Raw genomic sequence first — 27,898 nt, forward strand, 5'->3', positions numbered from 1 at the left:
TTTTGGAGCTCATGGGTAGGAGGGGGTGCTATAACATTTCCTTTTAAAAAATAGGAAAATTATAATATAGGACATATTTACATTTAAAATTAGTTACTGAGTAAGCTTTATAGAAAATGTTTAGGAATATAATTAGTTTGTATACTGCCTATATTGTGTTATTCAGCAAGCACCAGTTATTCATTTAACACTGATCTTAGTCTCTGCTTTATTTTTTGCCACACTGTATGCAACAGCACTGCGTTTTTAAAATTCTTAGTGTGTCACATCATGCTTTCCACTCTTGTTGTTGGGACAGAGAGGAGCATGTTAGCACAAAGCTGGGCAATAGTCCTGGTGGCGGTAGGTGCATTGGGTGGACCAGGGAGGACCTTGGCAGGGGTAAAGTCAAAAGTGAACAGGGTACTAGACAGAAAGAGAAATATGAAACAGAGCATAACCACTCCTGCAGAATTTAAACACAGTTTCCCACATCTGAGGATGTTTCCGTAGAAGTTACCTTGATTGTTCTCCACTATCAACGTCAAGGGAACAAAAGGAAATGGAGAATGGCAGAGACTAAGTAACCATCTTGTTGCAGGAAGGGGGACCCCTTCCAGAGCCCAAAACCAGGCTCTTGTCTAACACTCAGAAATGAATTGTCTGAGGAGACACATGTGCTGACAAAGCAAGAGACTTTATTAGAAAAGGGCACCCAGGTAGAGAGCAGTAGGGTAAGGGAACCCAGGAGAACAGCTCCGCCATGTGGCTCGGCTCACAGTCTCGGGTTTTATGGTAATGGGATTAGTTTCCAGGTTGTCTTTAACCAATCATTCTGACTCAAGAGTCCTTCCTGGTGGTGCAAGCCTTGTTCAGCCAAGATAGATGCCAGAGAGAAGGATTCTGGGAGGTGGTCGGACATGTGGTATCTCCTTTTGACCTTTCCTGAACTCTTCCGGTTGGTGGTGGCTTATTAGTTCCATGTTCCTTACCAGGACCTCCTGTCGTAAAACAGCTCATGCAAATGGTTACTATGGTGCCTGGCCAGGGTGGGCGGCTTCAGTCAGTGTGCTTCCCCTGACAATCTGAAGAGGTGTCCATGAAGCGCTAGCTTTTTCCTCCTCTGGAGTTCCTGTATTGCTCATCCTTCTCACTCATCATGGTCAACTGTGTGTTGAGTGAGAGAATCTTGGCATGCAGACTGTTTATGGCAGGACAACTTAACAGTCTCACCTGATTCATTTCTGTAGTATGTGGTCTGGGCGATCAGAAGGCCCCTTTCCATGCTCCTTGTTAGTTAGCCTCACCCTCCTGGTCACAAGGCCCCTCCTAACCTGTCACCCTGGTCACCATCATGTCTTGAGAGGCCTTCTCCTTTAGCTTTTGGCCAGTACTGAATGGCTGCTCTGAGCTCCCCACGGCTTTGGGGAGCAAGGCCCTACCCCTCAGAGCTCTAGCTCTGCTGCTTTTGCCCCCACCCAGGGGCCTCTTCAGTATGTCCCAAGCGATGCGCTTAAATGGTGTCAGACCTGAAAATGTTAAGAGTCGCTACTATAACCTATAGCAACTATGTTTTTCTCAGTGTTCACCTATACATAATTGATTTGTTATCTAAGATTTCTGTCAAGCTTTGCTTAAAAAATTAGGAAGAATTAAAGCTACACTTCACTATCTTCTGTTGAAAAATCCATGATATGTTATTTTGCCTGCAACCATTTAGAAAAATATCCCCATGTTTCAGGGTGAGGTTGGAGAGTCAATAAAGTCTGTACTAACACCATTATGACATCTTTTAAAATAAGCAATGCAGAAGACAGACTAGAAATACTTTACTGTACATGATTTCTTATTTGTCTCAGTTTATAAGGAAACATGATCAGGCTTGTATTATTATTTATTACACTAAAAATGTAAAAGTTTAAGGAATATATTCATTATGTGAGAGAGCTCAATTTAATTCTCATTTAAAAATTGGCCATCTACCAGGAGCATGAAAATATCATTGAATCTTGGTGGTGGATATACGGAAGTTCATGGTGATAGTCCCTGTATTTTTCTATGTTTGAAAGTTTTGTAATAAATATTTTTTAAAAAGTAAAGCATGGCTATTGAAAATGATTTCAGTTTTCTAAAACACAATGAACTAAAAAATTATACCCATTTTATTATATAAATAGGTTAAATTCCTACTGCAAACTAAAAATTGTGCTATCTTAGAATATTAAAAAGTTTAGTATTGCCAGAACATTACATGCGCATGCATGTAGGGGAAGGAGGAAACTCTGGAAAAAGAAAACCTGAGATGTGGAGAGTGAGAGTGAGAGGCTGCCAGGATCTAAGTTCAGATTAAATTGCGGTGACGGCAGCTGTGAGAGTCGGGATATTACTGGAAGGATCGTGCTCCTGTGCTCAGGGTTGCGCAGGTACCAACTCACACAAGAGCAAAGAGCATCCTTTGAGGACAGCAGGATTTCCACCTAAGCACAACTGCTCAACTAGATTTGGGAATATTTATTTGAACAGGATTTATTCCAGTCATTCATTCACTATTCAAAAAGATTAGAAAATAAACTTGGTCCTTTAGTTTCTAAAAATAATTTTTAGCTTTTGTATTAATCTGCCCAAGCTGCCATAACAAAGTACCACAGACTTAAACAACAGGAGTGCATTTTCTCACGGTTCAGAGAGGTCGAAGTCCGAGATCAAGGTGCTGACGGGGTGGGTGCTTGTTGAGGCCTCGCCGCCTCGCTGACGGTGCCTGCTCGGTGCGTGTCCTCACACGGCCTTTCCTCTGTGCTCTCCGGTGTCTGCCTCTTATAAGGATGCCTGTCCGCTTGGATTAAGTCCCCACCGTCATGACCTCATGCAACCTTAATTACCTCCTCAGAGGCCCTGTCACACTGGCAGGTAGGGCTTCCTCATATGAACTGGAGAGGTGGGGGGACACAGTTTAGTCCTTCAGTTCAGTTCAGTACCTCAGTTGTGTCTGACTCTTTGTGACCCCATGGACTGCAGCACACCAGGCTTCCCTGTCCATCGCCAACTCCCACAGCTTCAAACCTAAAAATTCCTCCATTAAAAAATTATAATTGGAATTACACCCCTGGAATTAAGAAAATACAAAAACAAAGAAAGAGACATAGTTAAATATTATAAATATTACAGTAAACTCATTGTGAATTTGAGAGAGATTTGAGAGTGTTTGTATATGTCCCTGCATGTTAATCCCTAGCACCTTTTCCTCATGTGTTCGTTTATTTTATACTTGGAATATTTCTTATAAATGTAACATACATCTTTTATATAATTTTACTAAATGTATGTATTTGTACATTAAAGGTATAAAATAAGGCTAGATTAAATATGGAGTATTAAAAATCACCAAGATAGTGTAATGGTGAAAATATTATGACAATATTTAATTCATAATTTTGCCTCCATGATAGCCTAAGACAGGATATGAATTTAAATTACAGAATAAATATTTAATTTACTCTGTTTCATTTGGGGATATGATTGATGTAAAATATGTTCATTTATTTTTACGCTTTGGAGCTCATTTCAAATACAGTTTTAGATGGTTAGGAGTTATCTTTATATATTTTTAAAATTGAATTATAGTTGATTTACAGTGTATTAATTTCTGCTGTACAGCAAAGTGACTCGGTTACACACATATATACATTCGCTTTTATATTCTTTTCCGTTACGCTTTACCCCAGGGTATCGAATGTAGTTGGCAGTGCTATACAGTGGGACCTTGTTGTTTATCCATTGGATATGCCACAGTTTGCGTCTGCCAGCCCCTAACTCCCACTCCACCCCTCCCTCCCATCCCCTTGGCAACCACCAATCTGTCTTCTACGTCCGTGATTCTCTTCCTGTTTTGTAGTTAGGTTCATTTCTCCTATATTGTAGATTCCACACGGAATTGATACCACGTGGTATCTGTCTTTCTCTTCTGACTTAACTTCATTTAGTATGGTAATCTCTAGTTGCAGGGAAGTACCTTTAAGGTTACACCATGACAGAGAGTAAGTCTCATTCACTTGTACCTGACCAAATGGTGCTGCTGCTGCTGCTAAGTTGCTTCAGTCGTGTCCGACTCTGTGCGACCTCATAGACGGCAGCCCACCAGGCTTCGCTGTCCCTGGGATTCTCCAGGCCATTTCCTTCTCCAATGCATGAAAGTGGAAAGTGAAAGTGAAGTCGCTCAGTTGTGTCCGACTCTTTGTAACCCCATGGACTGCAGCCTACCAGGCTCCTCCACCCATGGGATTTTCCAGGCAAGAGTACTGGAGTGGGGTGCCATCGCCTTCTCCGAAATGGTGCTGCACTGATGGTTTAATTTTTTCTGTGATGTAGTAAAAGACAAACATTTCGCCAAGTACTTTAATTTCGTGAAAAACCTCTTAAAAGAGAATGTTAAAATGCTTAAGGGAAGCATTTCAAGAGCATTAAATGAATTAAATTCTGTAATTAAAACTTCTAAAACTAAGTCATGAAGGAACTCTAGTTATAAGCTTACATTCAGAAACTGGTACTGGGAAGTAACGAATCTATATTTCAGTTGAAATGCTTTCTTTGTATTCCATAGTTCTTGTTATATCATTTTTACCAGGATCATCTAATATAGTCAGATTTAGGTATTAATGCATTTATATCGTGATAAAATGTCTTTCACAATTGGAGAAAATCAGTGTCCCATTCTGAAGAAAAAGATGTATTTCCTTTTCAGATTTTTCTTAATATATTTTATTAATTTATAAGATCCATGTATGTGTGTGTATGTATGTGTATAAAACCTATGAATAATGGAAAATATCTTTGCAAGTTTGCACAATTCCCCTGGTTTTGAATACAGATTACTTTCGGTACAAATACAAAAGCTTTTCATTGGCAGAAACACAGCCCTCGCCAGTTTGCCTTTAGGAATAATTTCTCTTTTAATCTGATACATTTGGCACCAAGTGGTCTCAGGAGTAGCACTGTGCTCAGATTTTTATAAAAGATGAAACATGGAATTTCTAGACACTCTTCTTTCTGCATGATGCATTGTCATTAAAACGTCCTTTTTGCCTTTTAAAGTAAAATGAAGCTAATTTTTTTTCAATTCAAGGGGACTTCTCAACAAAGAAAATATTCCTTCTGGCTTCAGCAGTCTTGATGAATGTATGTTGAATGCTTGTGAAGTGGAAAAATTATATGAAAATACTTCTGGTTATATTGGAGAAAGGGGTAAACCTAAACGTCAGAAATCCAGTTCCAAACTTTCTGAGCTCAATGAAAATCAAGATGGTCTTGTGGTAAGTGCATGATTCTATAAAATTTTTACTTGTAGCCAGTTAGGAAATACCACATCTCTTTTCCATGCTTTGTAAAAAATAAATATTAATGTCAAGCTCGAGTTTCACAGAATTATAGGACATGAGTTCTGAAAGAGACCTTAGAGGTACTAAGTATACACACTTTTATTTCATTTTAATAACTATAAAAATCAAGTTACGAAACACTGTATTTTGCCAAAGGAAGCAGAAGCAGCACAAACTTTGATTTCTATGTTATTGAAATTGGTATGACTTTTGTCTCAGTCTTTTGAGCATTTTTAAACTTTATTTTTAGAATAAAATTATCAAATCATATCATTTTTCCTTATTTTCCTCCATTTTATCTGTTCTTATCTATATGAATATAAAAAATTAATGAGTTTAAAGTGAGGTAAAAGGAAAATACATATGGAAATAGGGTCAACTGTCTTTGTGTTCAGAAATCCCTTTGTGTTCAGAAATCCCTGTGTGTTCAGAAATTTAATTTCAAAGATATACTCTATAGTTTTTTTCCCCTATATTAATCAGAAGCAAATTAGTCTCCTAAACAGTTACCTCAGACCTAAATGCTGGTTCATGAATTTGATATATAAGTTATACAAGTGAGTTTAGTCAATAACTCAATATAAATCCAGTTTAACTATAAATATACATCATCCTTTATTGTGTATGTTCAGTTTCTTTGAAAAGTGAGAACCAAAATCTGTCTTCTGATTTCCTTTAGCTTTCAGAAATTTAATCCCCCCAAAAACACTGAAGTTGAATTTTATAACATGAACTGGAGTCCCTAATAAAAATAGGTAATAGCCATTCTCTCACAGTGTTTAAAGCCTCTGTCTGGTCTATCTCAGCAGTTTTTACCTCCATGCTGGGTTTTCTATAAATTTAACAAAACTCATGGGCCACCTGTTTTCCCATTGTCAATTTCTGCATGTGCTCAGAGAAAATTCCCAGTTTAATTCCTTAAAGAAAATATGCATAAATGCAACTCTGGGGAAAGCATGTTTACTCTATTCCCCCCAGATGTCTTGATGCCCTGTTTCTGGAAGCAAACTGAACAACTAGAGTAAACACAGCCACCCACCTCAGACTGGTGACTGACACTGTTCTACACATACAGCTTCCCAGGTGGTACTAGTGGTAAAGAGCCCATCTGCCAGTGCCGGAGACATAAGAGACACAGGTTTGATCCCTGGGTCTCGAAGACCCTCAAGAGGAGGCTGTGGCAGCCCACTCCAGTATTCTCACCTGGAGAATCCCGTGGATAGAGGATCCTGGTGGACTATAGTCCATGATATCGCAAAGAGTTGGACATGACTCAAGCGACTTAGCATGCATGCAAGCTTTGGAACCATTATACATTAAATGGTTTTTAACACTAGCTTAATTCTTATTTGAAGGAAAAGTAAAATTTTTAATAAACTAAATGATACTAACTCCGTTAGCTCTTTATTTGGCCCATGATTTGTTTTCATCAATGTTTTTTCCACCAGGAATAGTATCTTAAATTAGCTAAGTGGTAGTAGCTAATGAAACTGGAAAAGTATATTTACTCCTTAGAATACATATGTGATTGCTAAAACTGTGGACATAGTTGATATTTAAAAAACATTTGGATGAGAGAGCTTAGTTTCATTCTGGGTTTTTTTGTTTTTTTTTTCTGTGAAAGGATTTGTCCCCACCTTAGCTGCCAGTTTCCACATTCCAGGATTGTGCAGGTCACATGTTAACATAAGTGAGCTAAGTGGAACGTGTCTTTGTTGCAATGAATAATTTAAAGCACTGCCAACACAACTCAGACAGAAGCAAAACTTTCTCATCTATGAAGTGAGGGTATCCTCAGAGATATTTCCTGACTCTCATATTCCATTAATGTTAAATCTCATCTTTGCAGGTAACCACAAAGCAAATAGCCAGGGAACATGACAGTGACTGCTGTTTAGACCACGCCCTGAAAGTGAACTTGTGCTTCTTAACTTGCTACTTACTTTTAAACTTCTATTTTTACTTTCCCCCTCTCTCCTCCAAAACCTTCTCTTATTCCTTTACAAGTTCTTTATACACTGACTAAACTTTTGTATCTGGAAAACATATGGAATAGTATACCTTCTCTGTGCCAGGAAATATTTCAGAATCTGGGGACACATCTGTGAGACAAACAGGCAAAAATCACTGCCTTCATGGAGCTTACATTCTAGTGGGGAAAACAGACAAAATCAAGACAAAAAAGTAAACCATAAAATATATTGCATAGTGATAACTATTAGTAAGAAAAATAAGGCAAAAATTGAGGCTAGAAATTATAAATGGGCAGGGGTTGCAATTTTAAATAGAGTTTTTAGAGATGGCCTTCCAAGAATATGATATTTGAGTGTAAAGATCTAGAGGAAGTAAGGAAACAAACCATACTATCACAGCAGGTTTAGAGACGCCAAGAAAATCACTTATATGAAATGTTCAAGAAACTGCAAAGATACCATTATGGTTAGAAGAGAATGAGGACAGTGAAAAAGATAATGGAAGGTGAGGAGAGAACAAATTAAGTAGGGCCTCATAGAACATTGTAAAAACTCTGCCTTTAATCTGGGTGAGATGAGAATCCATGTAAGGGTTCTAGGCAGGGCGGTGGTGTGACTCACTGAAATTTGGTTTGACCACTGTGTTGAGAACAGACAGGGCGCAGCCAAGGGCAGAAGCAGAGAAACCAGTTAGGAAACTATTGCAATAATAGTGCAATAGGTGTGCACTGATGATGGCGTGAACTAAGGTGATCCTCAAGCCTGCGCATATTGCCTTGCAGGATGCACAGGACACTGCTGTAGGGGACATTGTTCACATTGACTAAAATGTCCTCCTTGGGCTTCCCTGGTGGCTCAGAGGTTAAAGCGTCTGCCTGCAATGCAGGAGACCTGGGTTTGATCCCTGGGTTGGGAAGATCCCCTGGAGAAGGAAATGGCAACCCACTAGTATTCTTGCCTAGAGAATCCCATGGACAGAGGAGCCTGGTGGGCTACAGTCCACGGGGTCACAAAGAGTCAGACACGACTGAGTGACTTGACTTGTTCACTAGGGTACTGTACTGCAGTCATCATGAGGTAATAGATGCTTTCTGGATATATTTTGAACATAGAATTGACAAGATTTCCTGATACTACCTGTGTAGTATGAAAGATAACGCCAAGGTTTTTGGCCTGAGCAACTAGAAGTTTTGTGACACCAATTTACCGAGATGGAGAAGAGAGAAGTTTGGGAGATAGTATCATGGTTCAATGTTGGACATGTTTTTTGAGTTTGTTTATTTGGCTATTCTCTGTCTTAGTTGCGGCATGCAAGATCTTTGATCTGCATTGCATCGTTTGAACTCTCAGTTGTGGCATGTGGGATCTAGTTCCCTGACCAAGGAATGAACCCAGAGTATTTTAAGTCAGTATACTAGATGAAGTAATCAAGGGTGTGAGTTTGAACAGACAAGGGGAAGTGACCTCAGGGACCGTGAGCCCTGAGGCCTATGAACGTGTAGAGGATGGGGAGATAACAGGGTACCAGTAGAGGAGACTTAAGAAGGAGAAAACAGCAAAAAAGGAGAAAATGGGGTGTGTTTGATGTTTTGGAAGCCAAGTGAACCAGGTATCTCTAGCTGGAAAGTAGGTCAGCTGGTTAACCAAGTAGAACAGTGGGAGTCTAGCCATTGGGATTAGCAAGCTGGAGATCACCAGTAAGAGCAGTTTTGATGGAGATATGGGAGCAAAGCATTTTCCAGAGAAAATGAGAGGAGAGGAACTGAAGACTTTGAGTGGTAATTTTACAGTGATCTCGCCAGCCCATAACACAGCCAAAGAGACCTAAAAAGAGCATCTTGCAGATTAAGAATCTCTAGAGTGGAAACTGTCTGTGTACTTTGCCTTGTCCTTTGCCCTTTTGAACTGTCACAAGCAGTAGAGACCGAGAGACTGCAGATAGTTCCGCACTCAGAAACTAGTGGTAGTGAGTGGCATTGAGTATCTCTGATTGCTGTGGTCAGAGCCTTCTGCTCTCTTCTTACACCACCAGCTCACATCTGTGCTCTTGAGCCTCTCTCTGATGGAAAGCTTGTGCCCTAATTTGTCTTTGAATAGCTAAGACAGCAAGCTTGTATTTCAGTGATTTCCCTCTTTCCTGCTTCAGAATTCTCTAGATCTCTACCCATTTTCTTACCTGCTCAAATGATAAACGTTTTTCTGAAATCTGAGATTAAGTATCCTTGAAAATTATGTTTTCTGCATCCATCTCTCCACCTCTTGTACATGTGCAAACATACACACGCTTGCTCACTCACTCACTCACTCATGCACTTTCCATTGCTTCCTCACCACTAGCTCATTTCTGTTGGCCTAGAAAATGCCTCTATCTCAGAAACATTCTTTCTAGGGCACAATTTAACAGTTTGAATCAAAAGCCATAATTCAGGCATTTTATCTAATAATCCTACCTCTGCTATTCTGCTCTGGAGACAGCATTGTACATATGGAAAGGACCAGAAGTACTGATTTGCTCACCACATGGTTGTCTATACGCATGGAGAATTAGAAGCAACTTAAATGTTCAAAAGTAGGAGACCAGATAAGTAACACTTGTATGTCAATTCAATAAGATATTATGCGTCAAACAAAAATTATGGTTCTGAAGACTATGTAATAAAGTGAAAAATGTTTAGCAAAGTGTATTTTAAGTGCTTTGCATATATTATCAATTTTAATCCTCCCAGTAACCCATAAAGTGGTAATTATTATTATTAATATTCTCATTTGAACATGAGGAAAATGAAGCAGAGGAGATAAACAGCTGTCCAAGGTCACAAATAAGTGGTGGGGCTCGGGTTTCATGATACTCTCCCTCAAAAGTAGGTATATAAAGAAGCAGTATATATAGTGCATGCATTTATGTGTGAATATATGTATATAAATATGTTCCTAGAAAAACACACGAAGGAAATATACCTAAAATGACTGAACAATAGTATTGTGCCGGTGGTGGTGATGGTGGAAGTATTGGGGCAATTTTTACTCCATCCAAAGACTATTTTTCAAATATTCCTTATGTGATTATACTAATGCCTTAATAAGATTTACATTTTATATATTTTAAAAAACATAGTCTAGTAGCCCTTTTATTCATAAACAGCACCTATTTAATCTCACATACACCCTCTGAAATCATAGGCAGGGATCAAGGAAGCAGCTTAGATCTTACACTCACGCCTGAATTTCAGTTCTAACTTTATCACTTAATAGCTATGGCAAGTGAGCAGTTACTCTGTAACATGGGAGTATTTATCTCTCTGTGTTTTTTTGTGAGATTTAAGTGCAATGAAATGTGCTAAATAATAGAAAAAACTGAAAACAGTACCTATACAAGTTCTTTCTGCTCCCTCTGTTCTGCGGGTCAATCTTTGCCCTTTGTTTTGCCATCAAAAATTTTAAACAGTCTGCAGACATTTCCAGTTCTTTCCTTACTTGCTAATGAACTCCTATAATTCAGATTCTACCCCCACTTCTCTGGAGAAACTCCTTTCTCTGTGTCTCTGGGTGACTCTGTGGTTGTTTCTGGTTTGTTAAGACCTCTGTGCTGTTGTTGACTTGTTCCTTGGCCTCCTGAAGCCCTTGTGGTTCTTGACCCTCTGTCCCTTTTTCTCAGAAATCCTTCTCCCTTGACCTCCGGGATGTTGATCTCTCTTTGTCCTCTTACCACAGTGACACTATTCCTCGTTGCTGTGTCCGTCACTGACTGGTTTTCCACAAGACATGCTTAGATATAAATGTTACACAGATTATCGCCTCATTCCTTGTGCATCAGCACTGCACCTGAGAGCTTCTCTACTTCTGTGGTGTCAGATGTCACCTCTTTGGAAATGACTTCCAAAGCAACACTTCTGTGATGCTCTGTGAAGCTCACCTTAGACAGTACTTTCAGGTCAACATGTGAAAATCAAATCAATCATCTTTTCCTCCTTGGTCTTCTTTTCACTCATCTGATTTCACAGGTCTTCATCTTCTTAATCATTTTCTAAGGCCTTTCCTTTTCCTTACCCCCAATCCTTCTTCCAGTGTTTGTCATATGTCAAATCTAGTTGACTCTACTTTAAAAATATGCCCTCCTTCCCCTTTGTATTGCCATAGCCGAGGCACTTTTTATAACTAGTCTGGAATATCAGGACAGCCACCTAGCACATCTTCATGCCTCCACTGTCTTCTCCACCCCCTCCAAACCATTTTACCTGTTTATAAGAACAACCATATACCTGATGTTGAAAATCTCAACTCTTGGTTTTACTGCAATATAACCCAGCAAGAACTCCTGTCAAAAACCATCTGACAGTGATTCTCTGAGTAGTATCAATATAAGGTAAAAAAAAAAAAAGAAAAAGAAAAAACAAGAACAAAAAACCCACCGTTTGAACCACAGATTGAAACGTATTCATTCCTTCAAACATACAATTAACTATATGACAGGCGCTGCTTTAAGCAGAAAAGACAAAATGGTGACCCGAACAGACACACTGTCTACCATCTGGAAGTCTACATTCTCAAAGGATGAGACAGATAAGAAACAAACCAACACGTAGTCAGATGGCAGCACATGCTGTGGAGAGAAGTGAAGCGGGGTGAGTCAGATGGGGTGTGGGTGGGAAGCTGAGGATGGACATCGAGCAGATTGAGTCTTCAGGCCCGGCGTCGCTGAGAATGGCGCTTATGCAGGGACCTGTGAGGGAGTGAGCCATCGGGATATCTGAGGAGAGACTATCGAGGCAGAGGGAGCACAGCCTTAGCCTTTGGAAGGTGAGCGAAAGGCTCTCCTGGTCAGAGCAGAGCTGAGCGGGGAGTGTTGTAGGAGATGAGGTCAGAGACACAGCAGGGAGCCTGATCCCTGAAGGCTTTGTAGCCATTTTCAGATCTTTAGCATTTACCTTAAGTGAAATGAGAAGCCATCAGAGGATTGAAGAGAAGAAAGCAATTTTCTGAAGTACCTTTTGAAGGGATCACTCTGGCAACTGTATAGCCCAGGAATGGTGAGGGCTGTTCAGATAGAACCTGTTTTTAAAATTGAGACAGTGTTAACAGTGTAACAGACTACAGTTGGAGCAGTAACCAAATACAGAAGTGATGATGGCAAAGACCAATCCCTGTCAGTTCGCCATCCGCCATTGTACCCCAGTGCCCAGCATAGCTCACCACTCACAAAAAAATGTGTTTTAAGAAAAGCGAGCAAATGAACAGTTGCCATATCATTTAGTGTGGTAGCTCAGGTGATAAAGAATCTGTCTGCAGTGCAGGAGACCTGGCTTCCATCCTGGGTTGGGAAGATCCCCACTATCCCCTCTAGGATTCTTGCCTAAAGAATCCCATAGACAGAGGAACCTGCTGGGCTACAGTCCATGGGGTCACAAAGAGCTGGACACAGCTGAGCAACTAGCAATCGTGCTTACACTTTCTTTTTTAGAGTAACTTGGGTAACAAAATGACCCAAAATTCAATGCCTTGAACACCGTCAAAGTTCTTTCTTCTGTGACAATCTAAAGCAGTTTAGGGCTCAGGAGAGGAGTTAGAAGACTTGCTCCACACAGTGTTTCAGAGGACTCAGGCCAACTGCCTCTAGCTTCAGCAACTGGCTTCCAGAGCAGTCGTGTTTTTCATCTGCATTCCAGCTCACAAGAGGGGAGAATAAGTGCGTGTCAAGGCGTGAACCTTGTGAGGCAGCTTATTAGGCAGGCCTGGAAAGCACACATACAGCTTCTCACATCCTACTGAAGACCTATCTACCTGCCTGAGAGGCTTCAGATGTGCTCTCCCTGGGCACGTGGCTCCGTCATCACTGTGCAAGAGAGGTGGAATGGATTTGGGTGGACAGCTAGCAAGCTCTTCCATAGGTGTCCTCTTACAGTACCAGGAAGTCTTTTTGAATATGGATTATACAGTTTTAAGCCATAAAACATGACATGTACAAAAGAATACAAAATATTCAAATGTCATGAATCCTTTGTTAATGAGAATATACCAGATACCTTCTCTTACAACTCAAGGCTAGAATAATGAGCTTGTTTTGCCTAGCAGTGTTCCATGTAGCCTTCAAACTGAATTGTTTGTATATTGAGAGACGTCATCTGTAAAGGCTCGTCGGGCCTCTCTGGTGGCTCAGCGGTAAAGAATCTGCCTGCAATGCAGGAGACAGAGGTTCAGTCCCTGGGTCAGGAAGAGCCCCTGGAGGAAGACATGGTAACCCACTCCAGTATTCTTGCCAGAAAATTCCCGTGGGCGGAGGAGTAACTCAGACACGACTGAAGCGACTAAGCACAGCACACACACAGTATAACGGTTTCGTCAGCATTTTATAGTTTTAGAAGCCAAATTTGTTTGTACTCCAAGTGTTTTCAAATATTTCAGTGATCAAACAGGTTTGAGCTTATCTGTCAATGCCAAAGCAGAGAAGGGGCCAGGGGGAAGAACTGAAAATAAGTTCCACAGTCTAATTTTTTCAAAGCTTTTGCTCTTTATAGATTTTAGGTCATTTTTATAATTGAGGAGAATGGTTCTTAAAATTCAGTTTCTTCTGACACCCCCAAATTGTCCAAGTAAATTATAGAAAATTTGTATGTTTTCAAAAGTCTCTGGTAGTCCTTCTATGAGGCAGAACTAGATTTATCTGTCTTTTTTAGTGCAATTCTAAAAGCAGTTTTATCAAATTATACTTAAAGACATAATCTGCCCTTTGCTATTTCTTAAAATTATCTATTACCTTTAAAAGATACTAACTTTAGAAGACTAAAATTAAATTAATCCAATAAGACATGATGTTTTATAAGAGTTCTTTTACTTCAAACTTTAATAAATGAAAACATTAATGAGCTCCTCTTTTACCACACCTGGAGAAGCATTTGGCACATAAAACAGTTAAAAACCTTCAGAGGTCATTGAGCCGCTATTTTCTCATAAGACCAGCACTGTTAACAACTACAGGGCATTTGAAAGTTCAGTACCATAGTTTCTTACAATGGAAGCTTTCTAAATTTCAGCCATTACTTTGACCTGTCCATTTCATTTTCTCCTTTCCCCATCTCAATGAAGTTGGGGACTGGCTGATCTATTTCTTAATCTTCCCTCTCCAAACCCTTAGGCAAAGAATGGAAGTTAGAATCTATAAAGTGTTTAGCACCCACGGAAAATAGGTACTTTTGTTATGTACTTCTAGATCTTTCCTACCCTTGTTAGTCTCATTCTTTAAAAAATTGCTGTAGGTTGCCAGTTGTAACACGTTCTTCACATATTCCTGTTTCCAAAAGGTATAAGGGCAACCTAATTACTTTAGCAAAGGAACACTGTGTACTCGCATGCTGCTTTGGTGGAAGCAGACTATGAATATTCAGCAGTCTCAGATGTGTGGAAGACAACATGAAAACTGGAATTATTACAAAGCTTTAGAGAGAAATACTGAACAGTTTTGAAAGTCACCCTTTGTCAGTTACATCTATAGAAACTCAGGGCCTTAGAGAGTTGTTAAACATGTAGATCAAACATTTTTTTAAAAGTGGAGTAGGTGAGAGAGTTGAAATTACAACTTGTCTTAACCCTGAAAATCAGCTAAACTTTCTCACATTTCACACCTGCTTTTTGCAAAGCTTTCTGTTGTAAAACGTAACTATATATTTTCTGTAATTCTCAAAGCCTATGTTGATTGTATCTTGGTTCTTTCTGTTTTGGAAAAAAAAAAATCAATCTTCTAACATTCTGCTAACTGAAATATCTTTAAATTTATATTATGGTTTATTTTATGTTCTTTCTGAATGTATCTTAGCCTCCCACCTGAAGATTTTTATTTCTTCTGAAATAGTTATTTGCTTATAATTATAAAGGTATTTCATGGACAGTGTTTTATTTAATGTGATCTGAAGGTAGAGGGTTGTGCTTTCCCTAGGAATTCATCTTTCAGAGCTTCAGGGAAATTTAATACTATTGCTCTAGATCTTACACTAAAGATTTTGATACTCTGTTGAAGATTACCAGCGTGCACAAAGATTCTTTGTTAAAGATGGATTGCTCTTTATCAGGACAATCACATTCCAGTAATAAGAGCAACTATGCTCTGGCTTAATGAGAGCCGTTTTAGAGAAGCCTCTTCTAACTCAAACTTTAGAGGTATAAAAATGCACATATTATTGAATGTTTATATATATATACATATATATATATTTAAATTTCTCAGATCCATTCTAAAATTATCTGTGTAAATTATCTAAATGTGTCAGTGGGTATGCAGTAATGGCAGACACAAACACTGTCTTATCAGTTCCTGGGACATCATCTTAACTGTGGGCAAATAGTAGTAATATATTTTCTTGGAGATTACACAGTTTTAGAAATCATAATAACACCACCAACAGCTAATATTCACTAAATGTATAAGACATTAGCATAGTACTTTACATGTATTACCTTATTTAATCCTTACGACCACCCTATGTTAAGTATTGTTGCCACCCCCATTTCACAGCTGAGGAAACAGAGTCAGTAGGATCTTAACAGTTAATAAATGATGGAGCTACGATTCAAACCCAAACATTCTGACTCCAGAGCCACTATTAATAACTCTTATGGTGTGTTGTCTCCCTTGTTTTTATACTTGATGGAACCTAGGGCTTTAAACTTTTAAGAGTTGCAGACAAGTTGACCATACCACCATAAATGGAAAATAATTTATCCATCTACCAAGCCCGAGACTAGTTATCTACCTTATATGCTTGTTTTGTGGAGAGTTTTGTATATCTCAGTTTCGTAGGATCACTGTAAACCTTAATCAGATGTGTTTTGCAATGGGCTTTTCACAGTGAAGATTATCAATGTGTAGATGAATGCATGTTGCTTCAATGTGTTCTTTATTTTGACAACACAGAATACATGGATTGTACTTAATAGTCTTTTAATGCAGAAATGAATCTTTGAGTTCCATGAAATTCAGGTCCAAATCTCCAAGGCAGCTGTGCGTTTGAGTCCCCCAAATGCAAACGTGCTCTTGTTTGCCTGTTTGCAATCTTCCTGCATGGAGACGGCTTACTTGTGCTCAGTCACCTGGGTTGTATTTAGAAACCGTTGGCTGTTTTCACAGAGGCAATCAAAAAATCTTGCTAATATGCCTCCCGACAAGTGTTAAGCCCTCTCCATCAGTCTGAAATTCATGCTACTTGAAGTAAGTTTCCGTTTATTTTTTTCCATTTGGCTAATATGAAGATGAACATTATATATCACAGAAGAAAAGGCTCTTAAGTTGACGCCATGTCTTTGTGATGGCTATTTTGCAGTTTAGATACAAGCCGCATATCCCCTCAGATCATTTTGACAAGAAACACTGAAAAGATGTTAAACAGGCAATGAATGTGACATTGGCTTCTGATTGCATTAGAAGTCAGATTCCTCAGGTCTAGTTCTAATGCTTCCCTAATATTCTGAGAGTCTGGGTTTTGCTCTATTTAGCTATAAAATGTGGACAGCACCTAACAGGAACACTGTAGGCCATAATGACCATTTCTGTCTGCTGTCAAATGCTTTTGTTAATGGAATGATGAAGTTCGATATACAATTTTATACCAACAGTGTATAATAAAGTATCATAATTTTTACCAATTTTAACAAAGTTGGGAATCTGAGGACTAGAATGAATTAGTATCTACTTATTATCTCATGTGTCTGTCTTAAAGAAGGATCTGTTGTTATGTACTTCTTACCATTACTGCTGGACAACAAGTGGTTTGTTTTGATACAGAACATGGAAAACCTCAGTCCCACATCATCTCATGAGAGGACTGGATCTGATCATGTTGAACTGATGTCGGATGGAAGGTAATTTTAAGAGTTTTCTCCTAACACCATTTATAAGAATGTGAATAAACTTTTTTTCGCTTAGTTCAATGTGCATTCAAAGAACTAAAAAGCATAAAATTAACAAACCCTATATTTCCCAACAGCATTTTACAACAAGGAAAATGCTTTAGGATGGGAAAATCTACTATGGTGCTATTAAAGACAGATAACCATATTCATGTCTTATGTTGTTTCCAGGTTTTAATTTTCTGTTTTGTTTTTTAATTTCATAAGAATTTTATTTAGAGCTACTGAAGTTCTAAAACAAGGAAAAGTATAATTTCAATGAATGAGAAGCATTGTTATAAAACAGAATGACAGTTTATATTTTGTTTGTAGCAAAGAAAATGAAAAGGATGGCAGACAGACCCAGCATTTTGAGGTGAGTAGCTACCAAGTAAGATTGTGACTGTGACAGGACTGTTCTTACATTCTTGAGAGTCCCTGTGAAGATTTATTGGCTTATCAATAAGAGGTGATGAGATTAAGTGACAGTTGTTGAGAAAGGCAAATATTGAGACATAAAAATTCCTTGAGAAATCATAAGAACTCTATTCTTTTGGGCTTTTTTTTAATTCTTTTATTTGACTTGTGAAGATAAACTTTAATACCAGGGAGATTTCTCCTTAGATTTTTTTCCATAAAATAAGACAAAATAAAAGCCAAAGCTACTGGTTTGATTTTCCATGAATTCAAGCATTTTTTTAAGTGATTGAGACAGATAATAGTGAATCATAGTGGATTTGTCACAGAGATAATTTCATTAATTTTCAAATTAACATAAAATCATTTCAAGTTATTAAATTCATTTCCTGAGTTTTGTGTCTTGTTTTAAGTAAACAACAGAGAAAATAATGTCTAACTCCCTTCTATTGTCTGTATCTTAATGTTTCGGTGACTTTCCTAGCTTCCCTGTTGTCCTCTGGTGACATTGCCTTCCTGACCCAAGTTATTTGATTTCCTTTGTCCCAATGCTGGCTTCCATTCAGTGTGCTGAGCTTCATTTTTCATTCATGCTTGTGTATATAATTCACTACTTCCAAATGCTTCCAGCTGCACCTTCAGTCTTACGATCAGCTTTCTTTTTGGCAAGAATTAAAGCTTTTTTCAACCTGTTCTTGGATTCTGACTTGATATGTTAATTATGCATAGAATCCCCCCTCTAACCACTGATTCCTAACCTTTTTTGGGCAATAACCTAACTCACTGATGGGTTGTTCAGTAATATATATACTGAGTCCTACTATGTGCAGGTAATGTGCCAGGAGCTGGGATTTAATAACAGCTGCAGTTCCCACCTCCGTAAAGTTTTCCAATCAAGAAAGTTAAGAACTCGAAAGCTATGGACCCCCTTCTTAGAAAAACGCATACTTATGTTGAATTTGGTATAAAATTGCTGGAAATGAATGGCCACCTGACACGACCACCCCCCAGTTCTCTAGATTCCTCATATTTCCTCTTTGTCATCTGTCATGGGCACTTCTTCATTAACCCACCCAGTCAATAGGAGGGGAGGCTTCTCCCTGACTTCATAGCTTCTGAGCCACTGCTTTCATCCTTTATTTCCAACTCCTTTATGCTTCCTTCCTTGGGACCCAGGCAAATAGCAGCCCTTCTTTCTAGTCTCTAGTCACAGTTTTTCAGAGCACAGTGTTCCCATGATACTGTTTTTAGCTTCCTGCTGTTTCATCCTTTTTCTGCTCCCTTCCTCTTCTCACAGTGAGCACCTACTCATCATGCCATTGAACATTATTTTAAAGAAAATGGCTTTGCCAGCCTCCTGGAGAGGTATTCTCAGTTCTCCCCTTTTCTGCCTCTTATCTTTAGGCGATAAAAGGGTAGACAACAGCCTTTGGGATGAACTATGTAACATTAACTCATAAATTCCAAGTGGCACCCAAACAAATGCGTGCTGAACTCCGTTTGTCTTGGTGTTTTTGTGGACAGCTCTCCCAGCAGATGCATCATAGGGAAAGAATCTCAAGCCTTTCTTCTGTGGGCCAGGAACTATTCTTACATGTGTTGCCCATGTGCGTTTACCAATCAGCACCTAGCCCACCGTTGGCGCTTCTGAAGCACTCACTATTAATAATCATTGCCATCATGGTCGTTTCAGTGAGGAGATAAAATTAGGCAGTGAGTTAAAATCCAGACTAAGCTCTCCGTGTCATCCTTCTTTCACAACTGCACCAACAGAGGGAAAAAAGGCATCACTCCACGAGATGAGGATTCTTTTTCTACTCGTGACCACATGTGTTTCCTTCACTGAAAGATACTTTATGATTGAGGAAGGACTGTGAAAGATCTGACTTCCATTTTTAAACCTCTTTCCCATGCTATTATAACTTCCTATATTTTAATATATGTAGCACTTTCTAAAACTTATGGAACTCAAATTGTCTGATTTTCTGATAATACTGCACTAATTCCTAAATTTCAGAAATGAAAAGTGAGTCTAGAAGTTGGTTACCCCTCCTAGAATTCTGTTTAGCTGGTATTTTTTTTTTCAATTTCCTATAACATCAGATTTACATGCCCACTATGAATGGATATGGTAACGTTCCCAGTTTCATTTCCCATTAAGGCAGATTGTGTCCATCCTAAAGGAGATCAGTCCTGGGTGTTCATTGGAAGGACTGATGATGAAGCTGAAACTCCAATACTTTGGCCACCTGATGCAAAGGGCTGACTCATTAGAAAGGACCCTGATGCTAGGAAAGATTGAGGGCAGGAGGAGAAGGGGACGACAGGGGATGAGATGGTTGGATGGCATCAGCAACTCAGGGGACATGGGTTTGGGTGAACTCCGGGAGTTGGTGATGGACAGGGAGGCCTGGCGTGCTGTGGTTCATGGGGTCACAAAGAGTCAGACACGACTGAGCAACTGAACTGAACTGAACTGTCCTCATTAATGTTGCCCTTTTAATTTTTCCTTGTAAATGCTCAGATTCATAGAAGATAACACAACAAATGACAGCTATTGGAGAAAGGTGATTTGTTTTCTTGTTTGACGAATACCTTTAGTCTCAGAAATGCTCCTCAGAGGGATACACAGGCAGGGAAAGGCCATCTTAGAGTCTGCTGCTCAAAGGCAAATGCAGGCACAACTTTATTTTTTAAATAATCATTTTGAAGCCTTAGGTATGTTTTTGTTTCAAGGCATGTATTGAAAAGTAAACAGATCAATCCTTTCTTGTATGTCTCGTTAATTTCTTTTACCTATACACCTAATTTTACCCAAAAGGAGAGTCTGCTGAGGTCTCAGATGGTCAGTGATGAGAATTATCCTTTTCTATTTCATCTGTATTTCTTAAAGTGGTTTGTATTAAAATTCGTTTAGTGACACATTGGCAATGGGGGAAAAAAAGTTAGAGTCACTTCAGAGTGCCAAAAATTTAATTATGATTTCTTCAGCTAAGTTTTGGAAAGGTTGATGTTTTTATAAAATAGGATGATACGTGCTGGACGAAATAGGATGACACGTGCAAGGGCTGAAGCCCCCTGTTCCCTGAGCATGTGGAGTTCAAAGACTTTGTTCTCTTGTTTGTTTTTAAACTCATTTGACAAGTGGAAGTATCCAGGAGAGAGGTCGTCCTTAAAAACAGAAATTTCTAGATTCTGAAAGATAACCCTGAAAGAACAGGTTTTCAGAGTTCTGTGGAGTTTATGCTTTATGTTTCAGCTTGATTCCTTCTGACAAGCTGTTTTCTATTGTTGAAGTATTTCATGTTTCTGTATAAAATCCAGAACATTAAAATGATAACCTTACATTTAATCCTTTTGTCAGAAAAGCAAAACATGTAAAAGTTTTTAATTATGTGGCAGAGTATGCCATTATCTGGGAGAGGTCATTATAGTCAGAAGTTGAAGTGTTAAATTCCTTCAAGATATTTTTACATTCTTTATGCTTTCTAAGCCTACTACTTAGAAGGGCTTAGAAGCATACCTTTGATAACAAACAGGACATTCATAATAAACAAAAGACTATTTCCCTTTTTCTTATCCTGCTTCAAAAAAAAGGAAGAGAGAAGGAGAAAAGATAAGACTTTCTAATCAAGCATGAGAATTAATATTAGTTATCACAGGAGCTTAAGTGAAGGCTTGTATTTGCATTGAGAAGGTTTGAGATAAATTCTGAAATATCCTCATCAACAAGTATTTATGAAATGGATGACTCTGTTATTTCAGCCTCATTGTATTTCATGGAAGCTTTAGGATTTTGGAGAAGGGAATGGCAACCCACTCCAGTATTCTTGCCTGGAAAATTCCATGGACAGAGGAGCCTTGACGGGCTACAGTCCATGGGGTTGCAGAGTCAGACACGACCTAGTGACTGAGCACAAGTACTGGTTCTGAAACTAGAACCAGAAAGATTTGAAAAGCTCTGTTTGTTTAGATTCGCTTCCAATTCCATCCAGTCTTGAAAGGCTACTGAAGCTTGGTCATTCACATGAATTTGGGGAATTTGTTATGTTTATTTTCCTTTCTTGTCAGGCCAAACAGTAAATGTTTACACTTCATGTGGCTCTTCTGTCAACTTCTCTGGCTCCTTCCTGTGCACACTGCCTTGTGGAGGGCGCTGATACTGTCCTGCCACTTCCTACCCAGACCCTGTGCAGCCAGGGAGAGGGGGTGGAACAAACATTCACCAGTGATTTGAGGCCAGGAAGGGAGTGGAGGACGGCAGAAGATGAGACGGTTAGATAGCATCACCGACTCAGTGGACATGAATCTGAGCAAACTCCGGGAGATAGTGAAGCTCAGGGAAGCCTGGCATGCTGCAAGCCATGGGGTTTCAAAGAGTCAAACGTGGTTGAGCGACTGAAGAACAACAAGAAGGAGCAGAATGAGTGAAGTCCGGCCAGGCCCAGCCAGACAGGGACAAGTCTTAACCGGAGTGAGGTGGATAGACTGGTAGTTAATGGCTCCTTGACCTGACCATGGAGTGTAAAGTGTGGCCCCAGGCTAGGGGAGCTCTCTCTTGTTTGCTCCCTAGCATCCTGTGCTTTTCTTCTATAACATGCGTGTGACTTGGCACTTATACGATCAGTGAATCCCTTCCACTCTGAATCCCCCGTCTCGTTAATTCTTGTAATTCCAGTGCCTAGCACATAGTATGTGTTCAATAAACACTTCCAAATGAATGAAAGGGAAAGGGAGGTAGTGTATAAATGGAATTAGCATCTCTTCTACAGTTATGACAAGCTAGCTCTTTTTACACTACATATTTTTCACTTTATCTTCCCAACTGTTTGAAGTTATGGTCCTGTATTAGAGAAAAAGAATCTCAGATACAAAGTTTACTCATTGAAGATCTTGCTGCTGGTCACCTGTGTTTGAACTCAGATCTCTAACTGTAAAACCCATATCTGCCATGCCATGTTGTCCCTCCTAAGAGCCAGTCACTCAGTTTATTTCATCACATAAATATTTAGCATGTTTTCATACAGTGCCACATTTTTGACGGGGTTTTGTGTGTGACAGCACAAGGATCTCTGAGTTGAAAATTATGAAATGAATGCATTAACCCAGATTTAACTGAAGATACAATTTGTGTAAACAACGAAAGTTGAAACCAAAAGATATTTTTGGTATTTAAGACTGTCCTTGACGTTTGCACATTAATGATCTAATAGGAGAAACAGACAGTCACGTACACAGGCCTGATGCTCCATGATAAGACTACTAGAGGGTGGGAAGCCTGGCAAGGTGCCTCATCAGACTAGGCTGACAGATATTTGAAGTAAGAGGAGTTTTTGGCTCATGTGTTGCTGCAAAGCAGTATCCTTACTCCATGTACATGCATACCTGGGTCCACGCTATCAGCCCCCTCTGCCAACACCAGCAAGGTGACCATGTCAGCAGAAATTGGGAATCAGGTCTTCAGATATAGCAGCAGACGAGAGAAAGAGCACCCTGGGGGACTGATCAGAGCACAGCGGCACAGGGCCACTCCTGTGAATGTGCTGGTGAGCGAGCCCTGCCACGTGTATCCCCGGCTGTGTGAGCTCATGTGGGTTTATGAAGGACACATCTCTCCCTTGCTGTGCAGAAAATCAGCCAGGGAGTCTGGAAGTCCATGTATATCAACCACATGTATGTCTAGGTCTTCAGGGTGAGTGACCCCCTGTTATTTATGGCACAGCGCACATTCTTGACTCCAAATACAGGGACCTCTTTGCTGTTCCTAAACATACACAACATGACCATGCCTCAGGGCGTTTGCACTTGCTTTCCTTCTTCCTGGAATACTCTTCCCTCAAAGAGTGTCTCCTTTGTGTTTCTGCTCACATGCCGCCTTATTGGAAAGGCCTTCCCTGGCTACCCGATACGAGATAGCAGGGCATGGCCCCTACCTTCAGCATCCTCCTTACCCTGCTGTATTTTTCTCTGTAGTCTATGTCACTGCTTGACTTCTTTTTGTTTATCAACTGTCCCCTTCTGTAAGATTGATTAGGGCAGAGATTCATTTGGGCCACTGAAGTTTCTCCAATGTCTAAAAAACTGTCTAGCACGTGATAAGCCCTCAAAATGATTTCTTAGATGAATGACTAAATATATTTTTTCTTTGTATCTCTAGCACCTGATGTATAATAGACAGCCCTATTACATGTATATAACATGTAATATATACTATTATAATTGAATGGTGGGAGTTTAGTCGCTAAGTCGTGTCCAACTCTTTAACAACCCCGTGGACTGTAGCCTTCCAGGCTCCTCTGTCCATGGGACTGTAATTGAATAAACTAGTAAGGTTTAGACCTGATTCTCTTTGTTAGAATAATAGAGTCCTGTCAAGGCCGTCTATTCCAGTGTCCTACCTAGGGTGGTGCTCCCTCTCCTATATCCCTAACTCCCAGACTCTGTGAACACCGTGAAGAGCAGCTCACCAATTCACAAGGTAGTCCGCTGTTGCCTTGCACCAAAATCAGGTTTCCAGAGCTCCACAGAGCACAGTTGAGTCTGTTGCTCTAAATGTCGGCTCCTAAGTGCAGGGAGCTTGCACGTCTCACACAGATCCTGGGACAGAGTGGGTGCACTAAACCATGTTGTTGAAGGAGTGAATAAACCCAGACATTTTAGAGAAAACAAAAACTTAGGAAAATTTTTCTAACTAATTAATTTCTGGTTAATTTTTTTTTACTTTGAAATTGGTGCAAATTCACATGTGGCAATCATAAAAAGTGCACGTTTTAAGTCAGCTTTTTTTGCACGTTTTAAGTCAGCTTTTGTGTCTGCGTAATTTGGGGATTTCCCATGTGTCGTGTCAAGCACTGCAGACTGTCAAGCGCTCTGAGGGGACACGGGGAGCAAAGCCAGCAGCTGGTGTGAGCAGAGGACACAGGTTGCCTCTCAGCCCAGTTCTAAGCCTGCAGGTGTTCCCAGCACTGTGCATTCCCATGCCTAAGACATCAGCCTGGAAAACACACATTTCTCCGTTACTAGTCTTTTTGTTTTGTTTAAGTATTTGTTTGTTTCACTGTGTGGCTTGTAGGATCTAGTTCCCTGACCAGAGATCGAACCCAGGCCCCCTATAATGCAAGTGTGGCGTCTTAGCCACTGGGCCACCAAGGAAGTCCCCAAGGCTGTTTTTTAAAATCCTTCAATGGCTTTCCATTATCTACCACAGGATAAAATCCAAACTTAGCCCAGCGTGCAAGGCCTCTGTCAGCCCAGCCCCTGCTCATCCAGCACGCGTGTCATCTGTGCTGAAGGCTGGCACCCAAGCCTCATCTCCCCTGCACTCGGCATCCCCTGCCCCTGCCCAGCCCTGTGCCCACAGCCTCCCCTCCTCCTTCCCTCTGTGTGGGGTGCCCTCCTCCCCGACCCCCTGACCCACAGGGCCCAAACACCTTTACTGTTGTTGATCAATGATGGGAACACGAGTGCCCCTTTTCTCTAATATCTTTTCCTAATGCATCCAAGACTGCCCTGCCTCTGTTGTAGCACGTTTCTCCTTGAATTGCAGTTGTATAAGCCTCCTCTAACTCCTCTCTTGAGCATTTTGAGAGGTAGCAATATTTTACTCATCTTCCTATGGTGCCTAATAATAGGAAGAGGAATCGCTTCCATTTGTGTGTCTCTGCCCCAGACACCATGCTTAGAGGCCTTTTCTACTTCCTCTCAGATCTTCAAAGGAACCATGCAAGATGGGTGTTATTAATGCCGCTTTATAGTTTAGGAAGTGGAGGCTCAGAGAGGTGAAACGGCTCAGCCAGGGCACCGAGCTACTCAGTTGCTCTTCAATCCCAAGTCTGCCTGGAAGGAAAACCCCCGTCCGCTCCACCGCCTCACAGGGTCAGTGCTTCACAGATGTTCCTGGTGAAGAAAGTGCCATACTTACACCATGGAATCACATTTTTTATATTCTTCCCTTTTTTCTGTCTCTAAGTATAACAGGTATTAGAACTCTTTGTTGAGGAAGTGTTTATTTGCTATATGAGGTTCTGACACACACACAAATGGTTGGTGACTAACTGATGCTGTAACTTTTAAAAAGCTGAGCACCAGATTGGGTCATTCAGCACTGGTCTCATTAGGATTCAGCTCAGGAAACAAATGATTTTTGTGGCATAAATACTTAATGTGTGTGTGTGTGTGTGTGTGTGTGTGTGTGTGTGTGTGTGTGTGGGTTTCCCCCCCGTATAATAGACAAGCAGAGTTTGTAAAGTGTCTTAAAGCCCCAGATTTACTTGGCATTTCCATCTGACTTTCATGAACTGACTGGTGATTTCATTTTATCCCAAATGTGAAGAAAATGCTTCATTTCATGGAAATACAGTAGTAAAAGCCCTGACTATTCCCCTGGTGATATCAAAGTAGGTTGAATAGCTATTAAAAGGAGCTGGAAGTCTTAGTAGTGCTTTATTTTAAGCATAAGAACATTTCTCATACATTAACAGAAACATTTATGATTTCCCAGATGTTTGGGTTTTTTTTTTTTAATTTAATGATGATATATTTGCTCAAATAAATTTCCAGTTATTCTCAAAGAAAATCTTTTGTACAAATCTGTGCTACTGGAGAAATGTTTTTGTGAGGCAGCACTTTTGTTTATAATTTCGTGACGGGGGGAGTATGACAATGGTTGGGTTTACTGGATGCAAAAAGAACAAGGTAAAAAAGACTAAATTGCAGTGCATTTTTAAAAATATAAAATCGCTTAGTTAAGATAGCCTTGTGTTGAGGGGGAGTTTTCCCATTCCTCCGATGTCCTCGCCTGGTGCAGATGCCACCAGTAAATAAAACCAAGGGTGCTGAGTATTTACTATTCAGAGTAGATGAATAGTAGGAAAAGAAGTGACAGTTGCATATTTGTAAGATATAAATTATGCCTTGCTGACTTGCCAGCTCTTGGCTTTTTACTTTAAAAAATAAAAAAATGTCATGCTCCCTGTGTAATTTTGGCTCATTTCCAGAGTCCGTATTCCTTACTGCTAGCTGGTAGCTAGCAAGCCACCCCCTCCACCACCACCACCCGTGCTGTTTGAATTTGCGCAACAATGCTTGAATACCCAGAGCTCCTCCATAAATAGTCTGTTCTCCCCACACCGTGGCGAAAACAGTCACAGGAAATCTGGGAATGTGCAGCTAGCCCCGCTTAATTGCTCTAAGCCTGCAGGGCCAGCAGGAGAGCACGCGTGTGCACAGCCTCTGCTCCTGGCCCTGCAGGACTGTTTACCTAAAGGGCAGAGAAGGCTGCTTGAGAGAGACACCATGTTGCTGCTACAGCCTTAGCAACAACGGTAGCTGAGTTTTGGGTTGTTATTTACAGTCTGGAGAGCCATACTCCTTTAAGGAAACACAAACTCCTTTTCCCTCCTTCCTGGCCCCAGTCAGTTATCATCCAGTCTGTCAGCTGCCAGCAGTTATCAGGAAGAACAGCCCTCGGAAATGATCTTGTCTTTCTCCCATAAGAAAAGTTAAAGGCGCACAGATGGGCAGTTGCTTTCTGCATGCAAGTGACCAGCTAGCATCCAGGGGGCATCAGGCTATGATTTTGGTTTTAGTGCCGGGGACACCAGCAGCTGTGGCTTGGGAGGTTTTGTTCAGCAGGAGTGGAATTGCTGCAGACGTTTTGGGGTCTTGGTGAACAGTAGAGATTTGAGGACGTTGTGCTGTTGTCACAGAACCCCACAATGAAGATCCAGGAGCATCCCAGCCTGCCTGACAGCAAGCTGCAGAGGACTCCGGATGCTGATGACCAGCAGGAGAGCTTTGTGTCCGAAGTGCCTGAGCTGGACCTGGCTGCACTGTGTGACCAGAAGAGCTGGGAAGGTAAGGCTATCAGATATTCGGATGATTTAATACTGGAGAATCACACGTAAATTAGCAGAAAGGAGAAGCATGTTGGGTGCGTGGGTGAGAGCAAGAGCTCTGTGTGCAGAAGTAGCCACATTTCTAAATGACTGAAAATCCTTCCCCTGACATAGGAATGTGTCACGTTCGGTGTTGCCAAGAGTGATTGCAATCTAAGAAGGAAAATGTGCTTGCCCTTTATTCTAGTGTCACCTTGCAGCCCTTTTTTTTTTCTTTCTGACTTACCAGGAGTGCTGAGATGTGAGTGCATTTTCCTTCTAGGAGTACCAAGCTGAGTAACACAGAACCGGTGTGCATTTTGGATGCGCTGTCAGTGTTACTGACCTTCCCCCTGCTACGTGGCGACCCTCTACCTTCCTCATTAAATCTCCTCCTCACTTTTCAAGA

General features: G+C 40.3%; 1 protein-coding gene across 1 annotated transcript in view; it reads left to right on the forward strand.

Moving 5' to 3' along the window:
• FAM13A (family with sequence similarity 13 member A) overlaps window positions 1-27,898 on the forward strand; it is a 334,488-nt gene that overhangs the window by 273,400 nt on the left and 33,190 nt on the right. The window contains exons 11-14 of the mRNA XM_068974938.1: window positions 5,099-5,285; window positions 17,094-17,170; window positions 17,531-17,573; window positions 27,322-27,469. Of these exons, the coding sequence (XP_068831039.1) occupies window positions 5,099-5,285; window positions 17,094-17,170; window positions 17,531-17,573; window positions 27,322-27,469 (455 nt within the window). The remainder of the gene's footprint in view (window positions 1-5,098; window positions 5,286-17,093; window positions 17,171-17,530; window positions 17,574-27,321; window positions 27,470-27,898) is intronic.

This window comes from Capricornis sumatraensis, chromosome 7 (genome assembly GCF_032405125.1).
Source record: "Capricornis sumatraensis isolate serow.1 chromosome 7, serow.2, whole genome shotgun sequence".
Taxonomy (NCBI): Eukaryota; Metazoa; Chordata; class Mammalia; order Artiodactyla; family Bovidae; genus Capricornis; species Capricornis sumatraensis.